Below are 17,009 nucleotides of genomic sequence, written 5' to 3'. Positions count from 1 at the left end.
AAAAGAAAGCACGAAAGAAAAGCGCAACAAATGTAGAACAAAACAAAGAATGGCTCTAGAATTTCATTTAGTTTCTCTGACCTATAAAACAACAGCTGTCACAATCTTGGGGTGGAGCTAGCCGGGAGGTCTTTGGACACTGGTAATTGTATCTGAGGCTTAGACAAGACTGCTCAGACTTACAGATGAAAGGCTTGACACTGCTGTGTATGTGCTTGTGCTGCTTGAGGCCCGAGGAGGTGGCAAAGGTCTTGCCACACTCAGGGCAGGTGTGGGCTCGGGCACCGACGTGCTGAGAGCGGATGTGGCGCTGGAGGTTGCTGGGGTCTGTGAACACCTGAAGAACCCACAGAAATATCCCAACTTAAGTGTCAAGTGTAAATATACAAATCTAACATTGTGCAAAGGCAATGTAAGATGAAAATGAATGAGCATTAATTGTACTGTTAGCATTATAATGTCTTTAAATTTGAAGTACATGGGAAGTGAAAAGTAATACTTTTGGAAAGTTGACGTCCTGTGGTGTGACATCCATCTAAAAGAATTTTAAACAAAATTTGGCTAATTCATTTTATATAATCTTCAGCTTTCATGACCTCATATTAATCAAGAGACTACATGGAATGTTTGTACTGTTAAAAAATCATTTGTCACATGCATTGCGGGACCTTTTAAAACAAACTACTGAATGTAAAAGATATACTTTTTCTTCAAAGACATTTTAAAACACAAGTCCACGAGCATGTTATGTTTCAACTTCCCACATGTAAACTCATGAATGCTTTCGAGAATATGTAGTTGCAGCAACCTACCTTATCACAGTTTTCACACTCAAAGCGCTTGCCACTGTCATGTGACATCTGGTGGCGAATGAGGTTGGATTTCCAGTTGAAAGCTTTGGGGCACTGGTCACACTTATACTCTCTCTCTTCTGTGTGCACGATCATATGCTGCCCGAGACTAAGAATAAATAAGAGCACCATCAATATTTTCTATGTGACCACCATGGAGGTCAGTGATTGCATATTACAGAGAAGAATATAACTAATCATATAGCCGTGTATAATAACAAAAGCGGAATCTTTTAAAAATGTATTTGGTCCCACTATATAAGGGGGCCTAACTACCATGTATTTAAGTACTGTGTACTTATTGTGTTCATATTTTATTGTAAAACACTTTTGCTGATACTGAGGTGGGATACGGGTAGAGTTAGGGACAGGTGCGGTGGGATGGGTCAGTTTAAGGGTAGGGTTAGGTGTAAGGGAAGTGCCAACTGTGGAATTACAAATGTAACTACAGAAATGAATTACAAATGTAATTACATGCAGGTAATTTTTAAAATGTAAGTACAATGAAAAAACATGTACATAATAAGTGCAGTGTATCAAATGATTAATTTAAATGTTAGTGCATAGTAGTTAAGACCACTAAATATACAGTGGGTCCGGGTTTGTTTTCCCTTTTTTTTTCTTTTTTCTTTTACATCATTCAAACTCATTAAAAAAATAGAATAATCATCTATCACTTGGCAAATGCCAAATATGGCGACCTTTTCCTTTGCGGTCTGTGTCATGTTAATAATTTTTCATAATGTTTTCCTATGTGGCTCATTGTAATTTTAGTAAATTTCAGTGTTTGATTTGAATGACATTTTTGTTTGCCTTTGTAAGATAAACATAGTAATCATGCAAAAGTTTATCGTAAGCATGTTTATCATACACATTTAACATACACATGAGCAAGAAACAATTTCGGTTCTGTGTTGGGTCACTGGCACAATGTAAAATCTGGGTCAAAATCATTTGAGAACCACTGATGTACGCAAATCAGGCAAATAAACATGAGAAAGCATGTTTTTTTTTTTTTAACAGCTTGGGGTTACCTAAAGCTTGGTGGGTAATTACAGCTTGAGCAGTGTGGTGGAGTGTGCTGACCTGTACTCGCTAGGGAAGATCTTTTCACAGTCTTTGCACTCGTGCACTGGCTCATCGCTGTCTTCGCGCTCCTGTTTGAAGTCTTCGCTTAGTGAGTCAAAGATAGAGTTGGTGCTGCTGCAGGAGTATTTCTGATGCCGCCGTAACTCCAGCTTTGATGTAAAGAGCTCATCACAGTGTTCACAGCGGTACATCTGCTCATCTGTTGGGACAGCATCATACAATTGCTCATGAATAACAATTAAATACACTGTAAAAAAAAATATTGTTGGTTTAACTTAAAAAAAGTGAGTAACCTGGTTGATTTAAAATGTTGAGTTTACTGAAATGAAAAATTTGAGTTGACACAATGAAGGAAATTGGTTTAATAAATAGAAACTCAAAATATTATTGTATCTGAACCACATAAAAAAAATTTATAAATCATGAAAATAGCACAATTTGGCATGTTTCACTGCGTCATCACAAATAAACACACAATTACCCAATATGCTTATAAAATATTTGAATAATATTTGAATAAAGGTTGTTGATTCTCAAAAATGTTCATTGTATTAACTTACATTTTTAATTTAAATGAACTCCAGGTAACTTATTTTTTTATTTTTTTACATCTTCAGTCTGAATGTCATTATGTCAGATGACAAAACATCCAACAAAGTGCCATTTCCAGCAAGACATCTCACAAAAAGAGCTTTTAAATGATAAAACAATAGATAATGTTTGACCCTGGACCACAAAACCAGTCATAAGTCGCACGGGTATATTTGTGGCAGCAGTGGGTCAAAAATTATTTTTCTTTTATGACAAAAATCATGACAAGTCCAGTAAAGTTAAGATCACGTTCCATGAAGATATTTGATAAATTTCATACTTTAGATATATCAAAATGTATTATTAATAGTAATATGCATTGCTAAGGACATAATTTGGACAACTTTAAAGGCGTTTTTTATTTTCAATATTTCGATTTTTTTTTTTTTTTTGCACTTTCAAAATCCAGATTTATCTGGATCAAATAGTTTTATCTCGGCCAAATATTGTCCTATCCTAACAAACAATATATCAATGGAAAGCTTATTTATGTATATTGTATTGATGTATACATCTCAAATAACTAGTTTTGTGGTCCAGGGTCACAAATGAAAACCAAAATCTTTCCTGTAGCTCAACCAGTAGAGCATGACGCTAGCAACGCCAAGGTTATGAGTTCGATTCCCAGGGACAGCAAGACAATACTACATATAAAAAAATGTGTACCTTGAATGGAATGTAAGTCGCTTTGGATAAAAGCGTCTGCCAAATGCATAAATGTAAAATATTTGAGCACTTTCTGGCTGTTAAATGTTAGTGGAACATGTCCATAGTTCATTTGATGACCTGCAGTTACTCTATAGGACACCTGTGTGAACTGATTTTACACATCCACTAAAAATCACTGAAACACCTGTTTCAAAAATGGTTCACGAAAGCGATGTTAGCTCTATGAAAAGCTCTAGCCGCATTTTGTTTGCAGATGCCCCTCATTTAAATATTTTTTGTTTTAATATCAAATGCATAACATCCAAAAAAGCTTGCGGTTGAGTGTAAGACTGGTAATAGTGCTTAACATTTTCATAACAAATTCTAATATTTAAGATTGAAATATTGAATTTTAAATAATATTTGTATATTTATTGCATAAAATTAATGACATGAAATAGGAAACAGATAACAAGATTAAAAATTAAAATGTCATGTTTTTGACTTTAGAATAAAAATGTCTTTGGAGTAATTGTTCATGTGACCCGGGGTTAAATGGCTGAAAATGTGCAGGCTGTTTTATCTGTGGTGATATCCTGACACAAGAGCCAAGCACACAGATAACCCTGGAGTCGTGGAGAGGCAAGGGAAGGTACTAAGATTTAATGCATCAGCTATCATCATCCTCAAATTATACTCAGTGATAACTCTGATATTCTCCATGCATGGCCCAGATCAAGCCAAGTTGGATGACTTTCACTATTCTTTGCCTCAATATTGTGAAAGCAAAGCGGATGAAACGGGTGCATTGATGCTGTATACACTAGGATTATATATTCTGATGACATGTGCAGCATTGGTAGAACACACTCCATTGCAATGCTCACAGAATTCCTGGAAAATAAACAAGTATTTTTAATAAACTACCCTTGTAACCCCAATGAGGCCTTTACATGGAAAACTAAAGTGAAAAAAAGCCATGCAAAAAATCTGTACTGACTTTTTCCCCCCTTTTTTATTTTATCGAGAGAAGCCATAAAAAGAATCAAGACATTATCTCTCCGTCCCATCAGTGGCACTAACGACAAAGGCAGGAATGTTGGGGAAAAAGACAGGGAATGGGAAACTAATAGCTCTTGGAGAGACGTAGGGGGAACACAATTATGTGCAGTTTAGCGGCTAATCTGTGAGCATGGGTGAGGTCCCCCGAGACTCCTCTAGCTCCACTCCAAATTCCACCACCGATAAGCCGAATGAGAAGGAGGTGGATGTAGAGAGCTCTCCTTCTGTCTATCTCTCAGCCTCTCGTCTGACTCCTCTTCGACGGCCGTGTTCATTCTACTCTACATTTCCTTTCTTTTGTTCTCTGAATTGATCTGTCTGAGCGGAGCCTGGCTTGCATCTTTTGGCGTCCCTGTCTCTCTTAGCCAGGGTCTTTCCCTCGCAGGGCTTTCTTCTTGCTTTTCTGGCAGGGAGATCTGAGGACACATCTCTATCAGATAAAACATTTTGCATGTGCTGGGGAGCGACGGCTGCGCCGTGACACACTTCAGTGCTTTTGCAATTTTCTAGTCTGCATCAACTACTCTGAGCTTCAAATCCAAGATTACCAGATCACTTGGAGACAAAAAAAAAAAAAAAAGATTAAGAAGATTACGAGCTTGTTTGCAAATTGCCAGCGTTCTGTGTTTTAATAAGGAGAGTACAAGTGACAACCTCTGCTTACAAAAAGAAACACTTTATTTTACATGTTAGTAATTAATAACTGTGTAATAAACCTTAAACCAAACCTTATTCATAAACCGGAACCAATTTATATTAGGTGGCCTTAACTACTATGTACTAACATTTTAATGAATCATTTGATACAATGCACTTATTGTGTACATACATGTTTTTACATTGTACTTACATTTTAAAAATACTTACATGTAATTATGTCTGTAATTAATTTCTGTAGTTACATTTGTAATTCCACAGTTGGCACTTCCCTTACACCTAACCCTACCCTTAAACTGACCCATCCCACCACACCTGTCCCTAACTCTACCCGTATCCCACCTCAGTATCAGCAAAGGTGTTTTACAATACAGTAAGTACATTGTACTTATTTTTTGATGTAAGTACATAGTACTTAAGACCACCTAATATAAAGTGGGGCCCATAAACCTATAGTAAGCACACGTAGTCAATGTAATGTAGTTACTTATAATTACACTGTAACATGGACACCTTAAAATAAATAAATATTAAGTTCTATATAGTAGCAAGTTCATACAAGTAGCCTATAGTCACCTCTGGGTTCAAATGCACTTTCATATTATCTTCATTGACGAACTTTGAATAACATCAAGACATACATAGAGCACATAAAGCATCTTACTAACAGTTAGCAGAGGTGAACGAGTGTGGTCTGTGTGAGTTTGTTTAAAAGAGTGCCTAATGACTTGCATTAATCTCACCTTCCAGGTTCGGTGCCATCGAGCCCTCGGGGAAAACTCCGTCCTTCATGTAAACCAGTAACTCCTCCCCTATTTCAATATCTCTAATAGCTTTATAATAGATCTGCAAAGAGAGAATAAAAACGCATAAGCTCTATAAAACAACAACAACAAAAATGGCCTTAAAGTAGGCTATCAATATTACTACTACTAGGCCTACTGCTATTGTTTGTATTATTATTATCATCATAATCATCCGTGTTTTCAGAGAAATACGCCTTTATTTTAAACATAGAAACTTTAAAAGAAATACTATTAATTTGTTATATTTTATGATGTTTTAATTATTTAAAAAACACAGCACACATTCACAAAGGAGAGGATAAAAAGACAACGGAGTGAATATTAAAGGCAAAGCGCATCTGAAGCCGCCCGCTTCATTCGATAATTTACACATGCAACATGAAATAAATGAAAACTCTCTCTCTCTCACACACACACACACACACACACACACACACACACACACACACACACACACACACACACACACACACACACACACACACACACACACACTCAAAATAAACGAGCGCCTCTGATAAAACTTAAATAATACAATAGTAAAATAATATAGCCTAAATAAAAAATGGATTTGTAAATGTAGCAAAAACAATGCAGTCGTATTCCGATGCGTTTGATGTGACGTGTTTTCGTTTTTAATAATAATAATAAAATAATAATAATAATATTCAAATTAAACACGCACGCAAACAAGATGCTTTTAAAGATGCTTATAAAAAAAACGTGTGTGTTGTTTACACTTGCGACATTAAATGTGTATTTCCGTGTGAGATTATGAATGCAGGGTAAAGGTGTTTATATTTATATTTGTTTTAAATCTAAAATCGTACACACGTTTTGTATAGCTAGCATATATATATATATATATATATATATATATATATATATATATATATATATATATATATATATATATATATATATATACATTATATATATATATATATATATATATATATATATATATATATATATATATATATATATATATATATATATATATATATATATATATATAATCATCGCAGTGTATTGCCATTTTTTCAAAGTCAGATGTTTTGCTGCAAAGTTAAACCACAGTTAAAATCATCCAAGAGCGCTGTGATGGCAAACCACATCTGTTGTGTGTTTTAACCGAAATGCACTCACAAATTCCTGAGTTTATTTTGTAAAATAAATTATTTCTAGAGTGCAACTCGCTCAAATGCTCTTAAATAATAACCATAACACGATAAAAAGAACTAGCCCGCTTTAAAAAGCGTCACCGCAGACTCTTCACACACTGAAACGGCAGTACCAGGCTCTCCCTCGTGAGGGCGCTCGATGCTAGGCGACAGCTGCTGCTCTGGGCCCCTCTCCGAAATCAAGACACACAGCTAAAAACCGGCACAAACTTCATCTCGGAGCTCTAATGTTGTGACAACTCTAATGTGTGTTACACAAGTAGGCCAAGGCATTAGTTTGCCGCTCAAGAGGGGCGGCCGATGTATAACAAAGCTATTATTTTAGTTAATATTAATATTAGGCTACATTTGCAGTTAAACGAAGAGCATATCTGACCTTTTTCTTTCCCGAGAGTTGGTAAAGTTGGGCTAGTTGTTGAGCTGTGGATCTCAAAGCCTCCAGTTGTAATAGCAGCTCTGGTCCCGTAGAGTTCAGCACGCAACCCATAGTATCATGACACTGCGCGCGACAGCAGCGCTAGACAGAGTCCGAACACGCGCGTCTTTGATGAGGTGAGTCGCGCTCATTAGTGATTCTCTCTATCGGCCACTCCTCCTCTCTTATCTCCAACCAAAAGGATTGAACCCCTCCCCATGTCCTCTCCTCCTCTGACCACCATATGAATCTATTATTGATGGAAAATGTATCTTTCCCAGCTAATGAAAATGTAAAAAAAAAAAAAAAAAAAAAGATACATGAACTGTTGGGCTGAGCGCGCGCGAGCCGTGCCCTGCGCGATGTTTTCCACGGGGCTTTAAATGTACACACACACCTGTTTATACGCGCTGTCTGCTGCCACAAACACCTAGAACACATTTTAAACCAATAGTGAAGGCGTTTTGAAGGACTAAATTCAAGATTTCCGCCGTCAGAGGTACAGAAACACGTCATGTCGAGACACCTAACTGTCATATTCAGCCTTTATTCGACAACAAAAACGGTTTAATCTTGCATAACCATTATGTGCATATGTATAGCCTATTATAATTGATATTACATTGCAAAATAGATCAATAAATATCGCGTTGTTGTTCTATAATTATTCTTATTTTAAATAAATAATAATACAATAAATATATGTAATAATTTCATCCACACATGACAGGCTAAAGCCTATTTTATTTCATATATTCTAATAATATTATAGGTCTAACTATAATTATTATAACTTTAGTTTAGTTTTATTTTTAAGATTACGTTCTAAATTATTCCCGTTGGATCAACGAATTAACAAAATATAAATATTTAGAGAGGAGGGTTTGTTTCTTATTGCTTCGTTCCTTAAATTATTTTATAGATTATTATTTTATTTTTTTCAACATTAATGAAATTAAACGACTGATTTATTTTTTTCGGACAATTATAATTCGTGCATTATAGGCTATTTATTTATACCGGTTTATAACTGATTGTTATTGTTATTGTCATTGTCATTTTTTTTTTTTTTTTTTTTTTTTTTGCCAACGCGAATATATATTGTTAAAGTAATTTAATCAACAAATAATTAAAAGAATAAATCAACACGTATATTCCTATATTTAGAATAATCAATGCACAAATAATTCCAATCATTGGAATTAGGCTACATATATACAATTATAAAAGCATCACAATGCAGCTGATAATCTTTCAATATTTGATGGCTAAGCAAACAGACTGAAACTTACATTGATCTAAAAGATTGGTTGGATGTGAAATCGTGCTGTAGTCCAATGGCTAGTTTTGCTCTGGGTTCGTGGTAATGCCTTCCTTTCACCCCTAAAGCAATCTATTATGATGGGGCTAAGCTGTCTCTACAGTAAATCTTTTCAGGATCTGACAGCACTGAGAGGGCCATCTTGACCCCCTCACAATGCTTTCAAGTGCTGGGGGCCGATGCATCATCCATCACTTAGGTGACAATAATCCCCTGTCTGTCACACACACACACACACACACACACACACACACACACACACACACACACACACACACACACACACACACGCACGCACGCACATGTCGTGTTTCCATGTTTTATGGGGACTTTCCATAGGAATAATTGATTTCATACTGGACAAACTGGACATCCTATCCCCTTACACTGCCCCTGCCCCTAAACCTACCCATCACAGGAAACATTCTGCATTTTTACTTTCTCAAAAAAACTCCTTCTGTGTGATTTATAAGATGTTTTCCTCATGGGGACCTAAAAATGTCCCCACAAGGACAATGATTTCTGATATTGCCATCTTTGTGGGGACCTCGTATGTTTTTAAAGCTATTTGAATTATGAGGACATTTGAAATGTCCTCATAAACCACATTTATAGTGTAATACCAGTGTAATACCCATGTAGTTATACAAATTTGTGTCCTCATAAACCACATAAACAGGCTACACACACACACGCACGCACACACACACACACACACACACACACACACACACACACACACACACACACACACACACACACACACACACACACACACACATTTTTTAAGTATATAAAGTATACTACCCCTTTACAATAACCCTATCCCTAAACCTACCCAAAACTTGCTGCATTTTTAAATTTTAAAAACATATTTTATGATTTATAAGCTGTTTTCCTCATGGGGACCAACAACATTTCCCTACCAGGGTAAATATTTGTAGTATTACTATCTTTGAGGGGTCATTTGGCCCTCACACACACACAAACACGTCATGTTTTTTGTGAATTGTGACTTTCCATAGGTGTAAATGTTTTTATCCTGTATAAACCATTTCCTTACACTGCCCCTGCCCCTAAACCTACCCATCACAGGAAAAAATATGCAGTTTTACATTTTCAAAAATCATCACTTACTATGATTTATAAGATATTTTGCCAATGGGGCCCAAAAAATGTCCCCTCAAGGACAACGATTTTGATTATTGCTGTCTTTGTCCCCATAATGTAGGGTTTACCATGCCAGTCTCTCTCTCTCTCTCTCTCTCTCTCTCTCTCTCTCTCTCTCTCTCTCTCTCTCACACACACACACACACACACACACACACACACACACACACACACACACACACACACACACACACACACACACACACACACACACACACACACACACACACACACACACACACACACACACACACACACACACACTACAATTATAAAATGATTTCTGTTGGTCATTTGGTAATTCAATCTTATTTAAACTCATTTTCATGGTAAAAATCATTTTGGATATTACATAATTAACATAATATTATGATTTTCGAACAAACTGAAATGGTCTGCATTCAATTACTTATTAGCTACTAACTGATAAATGCAATATAAGTTATATACATGTTTGCCAGAAAGGAACTTGTAAAAATCTCTGACGTCTCACGCAGCTACGTTTTTATATGTTCTGGCATTTGATCAAAGAGTTGCCTAAGATTTGATGAACTTTGTTCTGATCTTGTCTTATAGTGAATCACGTCAGAAACAGATCCCCATTTTGAATGGCAGGCGAACAAGCACACCCAAAGCGAAATTATTTTTACGTTTGTATTTCCTTACATGTCCACGTCAGTGTTTGTCTGCTTGCACTTTTATGTGTGTGTGTGTGTGTGTGTGTGTGTGTGTGTGTGTGTGTGTGTGTGTGTGTGTGTGTGTGTGTGTGTGTGTGTGTGCGTGTGTGTGTGTGTGTGTGTGTGTGTATATGTGTGAGCCTGTTTATGTGGTTTATGAGGACACAAATTTGTATAACTACATGGGTATTACACTGGTATTACACTATAAATGTGGTTTATGAGGACATATCAAATGTCCTCATAATTCAAATGGCCTTAAAAACATACTAAATGATGTTTTTTGAGAAAGTAAAAATGCAAAATGTTTCCTGTGATGGGTAGGTTTAGGGGCAGGGGCAGTGTAAGGGGATAGAAAATACGGTTTGTACAGTATAAAAACCATTACGCCTATGGAGGGTCCCTGTAAACCACATAGACCAACATGTGTGTGTGTGTGTGTGTGTGTGTGTGTGTGTGTGTGTGTGTGTGTGTGTGTGTGTGTGTGTGTGTGTGTGTGTGTGTGTGTGTGTGTGTGTGTGTGTGTGCGTGTCCTCAGCCCTTCAGAAACAGAAGGCCATGGCATGGCAGATCTGGCTGTGCACTTCAGTTGTTCTGACAAACAGTTTAAGTGCATCTTGAGAGATGAGGGAGGGGGGTCAGAGGTCAACAGTCTTGCTGAATGGACCACGGCATTGTGCAAAAGCCAGAATGCGTCCACCAGCTTTATGCCTATTGTCTCAGAGTGCATAGTTTGGTTTGAAAACCGGATTACACTTTCTCAGCGCAAGTTGATAACATCAGATTATGTGGTCCAAAGCATTCTTTAAAAATATAATTTTACACAAGAGCACATATGAAAGCGGTCTTTTTTTAAACTCGCCACCTTTTTGATTGGTTCCCACCTCCAGAGTTAATGTTGCACCCTTTGTCACCACCAAAAAATATTATTTTCTTAAAGCAAAGTGCTGTAACTAACACCCTCGCCCTGCTACAGCACAAAACTGCTATTTAGAACCATTCACACCTCAAATGACAGCCATAACATTTAAAAAAACACACACACACATTGAAACACAAGGCCTAAAACTGTGAAATGCACCACTACACAGTTGAGTTGTGTTTCCAGGGGCCACGAACACAAAAGACAAATGCGTAAACAAGTAAATAAATGATCCAGGTTGATTTTAAAAGGTTACAGGCACATCAGAATTTGCTGGGCGTGTGCATATTTCCATACGGCTCATGCATTGTGCATGCTCAAATAGAACAGCAAAGTACAAAGTTCAATGAATTATGCATTTTTGCATTGTGTCGCCGTTCTGAATAAATAATAGGCTGTTGTTCATAAGACTGGCTAAAACGTGTACAAAAGATAAGGAAAGGGGGAAAAAACAACCTAAGAAGGAGAAAGTAAATAGAAACCATGTATTTAGTGGGGCGATTTTAGCTGGAGATATTATTCTCCTGTGGGCCCAGCGGTGGCCGCTCATTGAAGTGAAACGACTTTAATGACTGGGTTATGTAGTTGAAGTCAATTGGCGGTTGTCAGTCTCAGAGGTTGTCCCTCCTCTCCTCCTGTCCTCCCCTGTTTGTTAGCCTTGTGTTTTATGTGTCAGCGTCTAAAACTACGATGGCCACGCTGGTCGCCCCTGTTAGCCCAGAGACAAAAGCTGAGACTTTGACTTATTCCACGAGTCAATCAACTTGTTCGAAGGGAGACAAACAGCCTTAAAGTGGCGGAATAATAACAAGGAAAGCGATCCACTTATGCATATGGTCTAAAACACCCCAAAATGGCACACTTAAAGAAAAAAATTCAGCCGAAAATTAAAATTCTGTCATCATTTACTCACCCTCATGGTGTTCCGAGCCCTATGACTTTCTTTCATGGAACACAAAAGGAGTGAGGCAGAATGTCCTGGCTGTAAAATGTCACCCACGTACTCAAAAATGTCACTCGATTTTGCGCTTCATTGAATTTCGAGGTGCCATATTTAAATGTCCGAGAACACCAAAGATATTTGAGTTACCCTAGCTTAAAAAAATATGTTCTAAGAACATTTCCCTAATATTATCATTAAAATGGTATCTCTGAATATTCTCTGAACATTTTCTGAAAAAAAAAAAAAAATGTTTTTTTAAGCACGTTTTTAAAGACCTGATGACGTTGAATGAACATTCTTGTTAAAGGGTTAGTTCACCCAAAAATGAAAATTCTCTCATTAATTACTTACCCTAATGTCGTTCGACACCCGTAAGACCTCCATTCATCTCCAGAACACAAATGAAGATATTTTTGTTGAAATCCGATGGCTCAGACAGGCCTTCATTGACACCAATATCATTTCCTCTCTCAAGACCCATAAAGGCACTGAAGACGTCGTTACAAAGCCCATCTCACTACAGTGGCTCTACAATCATTTTATGAAGTGACGAGAATAGCTTGTGTGGGCAAAAAAAAGAACAAAATAAACAAAATAACGACTTATATAGTGATGGCCGATTTCAAAACAAAGATTAGAACGGTTATGAATCAGCGTATCGACTCAGGATTCAGATCGCCATTGTCGCGTGATTTCAGCAGTCTGGCGGTTTGACACGCAATCCGAATCATGAATCAATACGCTAATTCATAACCATTATAATCTTTATTTTATAATCGGCCCATCAATATACAAGTTATTTCGTTTTTTTGCACACACAAACTATTCCCGTCGCTTCATAAAATGATTGTAGAGCCACTGTAGTCAGATGGGCTTTGTAACGACGTCTTTAGTGCCTTTATGGGTCTTAAGAGAGGAAATGACATTGGTGTCAATGAAATATCTTAATTTGGGTTCCGAACATGAACGGAGATCTTACGGGTGTCGAACGACATTAGGGTAAGTAATTATTGATTTAGAATTTTCATTTTTGGGTGAACTAACCCTTTAATGTTGAAGAATGTTTATTCATCACTTAATAATGCGTTTCGATTTATATAGTGCTTTTCTAGGCACTCAAAGCGCTCTACATAGAAGGTGGGAATCTCCTCAACCACCACCAATGTGCAGCATCCACCTGGATGATGCGACGGCAGCCAGATTGCGCCAGAACGCTCACCACACACCAGCTGATTGGTGGAGAGGAGACCGAGTGATGAAGCCAATCAGGATATGGGGATTATTAGGAGGCCATGATGGACAGGGGCCAATGGGCAAATTTGGCAAATTTGGCCGAAAGACATCCTGGGATTTTTAATGACCACAGAGAGTCAGGACCTCGGTTTAACGTCTCATCCGAAAGACGGTGCTCTTTGTCAGTATAATGTCCCCATCACTATACTGGGGTGTTAGGACCCACACAGACCACAGGGTGAGCGCCCCCTGCTGGCCTCACTAACACCTCTACCAGCAGCTACCTGGTTTTCCCAGTTGGTCTCCCATCCAGGTACTGACCAGGCTCAGCCCTGCTTAGCTTCAGTGGGAAACCAGTCTTGGGCTACAGGGTGATATGGCTGCTGGGTGGACTTGGCTAGGAGAGTGGATGGGAATATGCAAAAGACTTCAATTTTAGATCTCCTCCTCACAAAGCTATCAAATGCCTTAAGAAGATTTGGTGTATATCGCACAAGTGGTCTAGACGTTCACGTTCTCACTCACAACTCATCACATAGACACTTGCTCAGGACCCCTCGTCACAGTTTAATGCACAGGGTACCACTTTGGCGTCATTTTTCGATTGAAAACCTTTCCGTCAATATATATATTTATATATATATATATATATATATATATATATATATATATATATATATATATATATATATATATATACAGTCTATAAACAGTATTTAGTTAAGTTACATCAGAAGTAACTGTAATTAAACTACCGAAAAAAAGAGTAATCCCTTACTTTACTTTTTCAAGGGAAGAGTAATTAAATTACAGTAACTAATTACTTAGTAACTAGTTACACCCAACACTGACCCTGCGCAACGAAAAATGATGCTAAAGCAGGACCGTAACCATACACAAGTCCTCCCCCCATAATTGGAAATGGCCAAATTTTCCCTGATCCCCCCCCTATTATATGATTTTTTTTTACTGTTGTTCTCCATTACGCTCCATTATGTTCCCGCCTTCTTTGATCCGATTGGCCATCATTTTGACATTGACGAGCGACCATTGAGGCAGACAAGACTAAAAATGTAACTTTTTAAACTGTCTGTCATTACACTCTAAAAAATGCAGGGTTAAAAACAACCAAATTGGGTTTTTTGAACCCTAGTAAATGCACCCATTCAAACAACCCATTTTCTGGGTTTGTCCATTTTCAACCCAACTTGGGTTGTTTTTAACCCAGCATTTTTTAGAGTGTAATGGCAGACATTTTAAAAAGTTAAATTTTTAGTCTTGTCTGCCTCAATGGTCGCTCGTCAATGTCAAAATGATGGCCAATCGGATCAAAGAAGGCGGGACTTAATGTTCACTGACAACGAGACGCTTTTAATTTTTTTACAATGAAAGAGTGTGTGGATGGTAAGATATACGTAGCTAAACATTTAATATTTGAATACTGTTTTATATGTTCAACGATCCACAGTAACAAAGTGATGCAAACTATTTACCTTTTTTAATGTCATTTTTCCATTTTGAATTGAAAAATATGCAATACTTTAAATGATGATGTCATTCATAACTTAATAGTACGAGACAAGAAACACTTGTTACATTTTTGAGATATTAGACATACAAACAAGAGTGAATGCGTGCATGTTTTAAATAAAATACTATTTGCAAAGAGTTTAAATGGATTACGTCACAAATATATAGACTATGATTAGACCTGGGACTTCTTTTTACCATTCTTATTTCGTTATGCCCTTAAATCCATAAAAATAAAACCATAAAAACTTTAGTCACCCCCTCCGTCCACACACTTTTTCTTTGTATGGAAAAGAGCAGCTAGGACATTCTACATTTTGTGGAAGAAAAAAAGTCAGGTTTGTAATAACAAGAGGGTTGAGGAAATATTGACAGCATTTACATTTTTGGTTGAACTATCACTTTAAACAAGAAACTGAGCACAAGCCAGATAAGGCAACCACCAAGGACCCCTCACTTAATCAGTTAGATATCATGTAAGCAAAGGAAACAATCCACACTACAGGCGAGCCTGTTATGAGATCTCCGGCTTTATGAGAGATCAGATACCTTATCTTAAACAGACAACTGCTCGTCTTTTCAAAGGAAGCAAATAATTGGAGACAAGATTCAGGAGTGTCCAGGCTCGCCTTGTACGCGATTCTTGTAAATGACTTCTGAGTCACATCCTCTGACAAAGGCAGGGAACAGCCTTCATCAAACAATAGGCTGTTTTGATCTATTGTCTAAGTGGTGACATCTTGACAGCAGCAGGTCCTGTCCACATCTTCCTGACAGTACCATGTGCTCGCTGTCTCTTCAAGCTTCTCACAGGACGTTCCTCCTTCACGGCGGGGACTGTCTGCTAGTACTCTCAAAAAAGGCTCAGACTGATATTAAACTGGTCCCACATCCTATTTTATGAGAGCTGTATTTCAACAACAACTACCAAGATAAGCATGTGACCATAAGCCGTGCTCCTGCAATACATATTAACAACCTGCATGCACACTCATCGGCGTTATTAGAATTGATGCATTCACTGTTGGAGCATTGTTGTGCTGACATGGTTTTATTAGTCATTTACAACATAAACTGAATTATAAATGGATAATTTCGGCCTTGGATTTTAATTGGTCAATTAACTAAAATACACTATACTGTTCAAAACTTTGGGCTTGGTAAGCTTTATTTATTTATTTATTTCCGAAAAAAGTCTCCAATGCTCAAAAAAGGCTGCATTTATTTGATCAGAAATATGGTAAAAACAGTAGTATTATGTAATATTATTACAAGTGTTTTTAATTTTACAAATATTTGAAAAAGTTATTAATTCCTGTGATGCAAAGCTGAAGTTTCAGCAGCCATCATTCCAGTCTTCAGTGTCACATGATATCATTCTAATATGCTGCTCAAGAAACCTTTAATATTATTATCAATTTGGAAACTAGTTGCTGCTTATTTTTATTTTTATATTATGTTATGTTTTTTTTTTTTTTTTTTTTTTTTTTTTTTTTGTAGAAATCATGATACTTGTTTCTTTGGTAAATAGAATTTTTTTTTTTTTTTTTTTTTTTTTTGTAAAAAAAAAAAAAGAAAATAAATAAAAATGCTTGCTGTATTACCGGCAATATTTAATATATGACAGGACTATATCTTATGTTTTTTTTTTTTTTTTTTTTTTTTTTTTACAATTTGTTAATCTATTAAAATATATTTTTTATTGAAAATAATATTTTTATTATGTAGTAATTTTATAAAAACAAGTCACATTAGTTTGAGCTGGATTATAAATATAGTCATGGCACGACCTCAAAATGTTTGACTGAAAATAATCTAAATTGTCACAATTATCTAAAAATAACATAAATGTCACAGTTATTTAAAAAAAAAAGAATTAATAGTGACACTTTAGTTTAGAGTCCATTTCT

At 36.6% G+C, this 17,009-nt stretch overlaps 1 protein-coding gene across 13 annotated transcripts in view; it reads right to left on the bottom strand.

Annotated features, from left to right (window-relative positions):
• prdm16 (PR domain containing 16) overlaps positions 1-17,009 on the bottom strand; it is a 313,157-nt gene that overhangs the window by 20,054 nt on the left and 276,094 nt on the right. For 5 of the 13 annotated variants that reach the window (XM_067413114.1, XM_067413117.1, XM_067413118.1 and 2 more), the window contains 5 exons: positions 5,642-5,744; positions 1,938-2,139; positions 813-960; positions 500-535; positions 82-337 (listed from right to left, as the gene is read on the bottom strand). In XM_067413114.1, the coding sequence (XP_067269215.1) occupies positions 82-337; positions 500-535; positions 813-960; positions 1,938-2,139; positions 5,642-5,744 (745 nt within the window). Of the gene's footprint in view, positions 1-81; positions 338-499; positions 536-812; positions 961-1,937; positions 2,140-5,641; positions 5,745-7,264; positions 7,519-17,009 lie in introns of those variants that run through there. The other 8 variants (XM_067413121.1, XM_067413120.1, XM_067413123.1 and 5 more) reach the window with 4 other exon arrangements.

This window comes from Pseudorasbora parva, chromosome 13 (genome assembly GCF_024679245.1).
Source record: "Pseudorasbora parva isolate DD20220531a chromosome 13, ASM2467924v1, whole genome shotgun sequence".
In the NCBI taxonomy this organism is placed as follows: Eukaryota; Metazoa; Chordata; class Actinopteri; order Cypriniformes; family Gobionidae; genus Pseudorasbora; species Pseudorasbora parva.
Note: the sequence above shows the minus strand (reverse complement) of the source record. Positions and strands in the feature narration are given on the sequence as shown.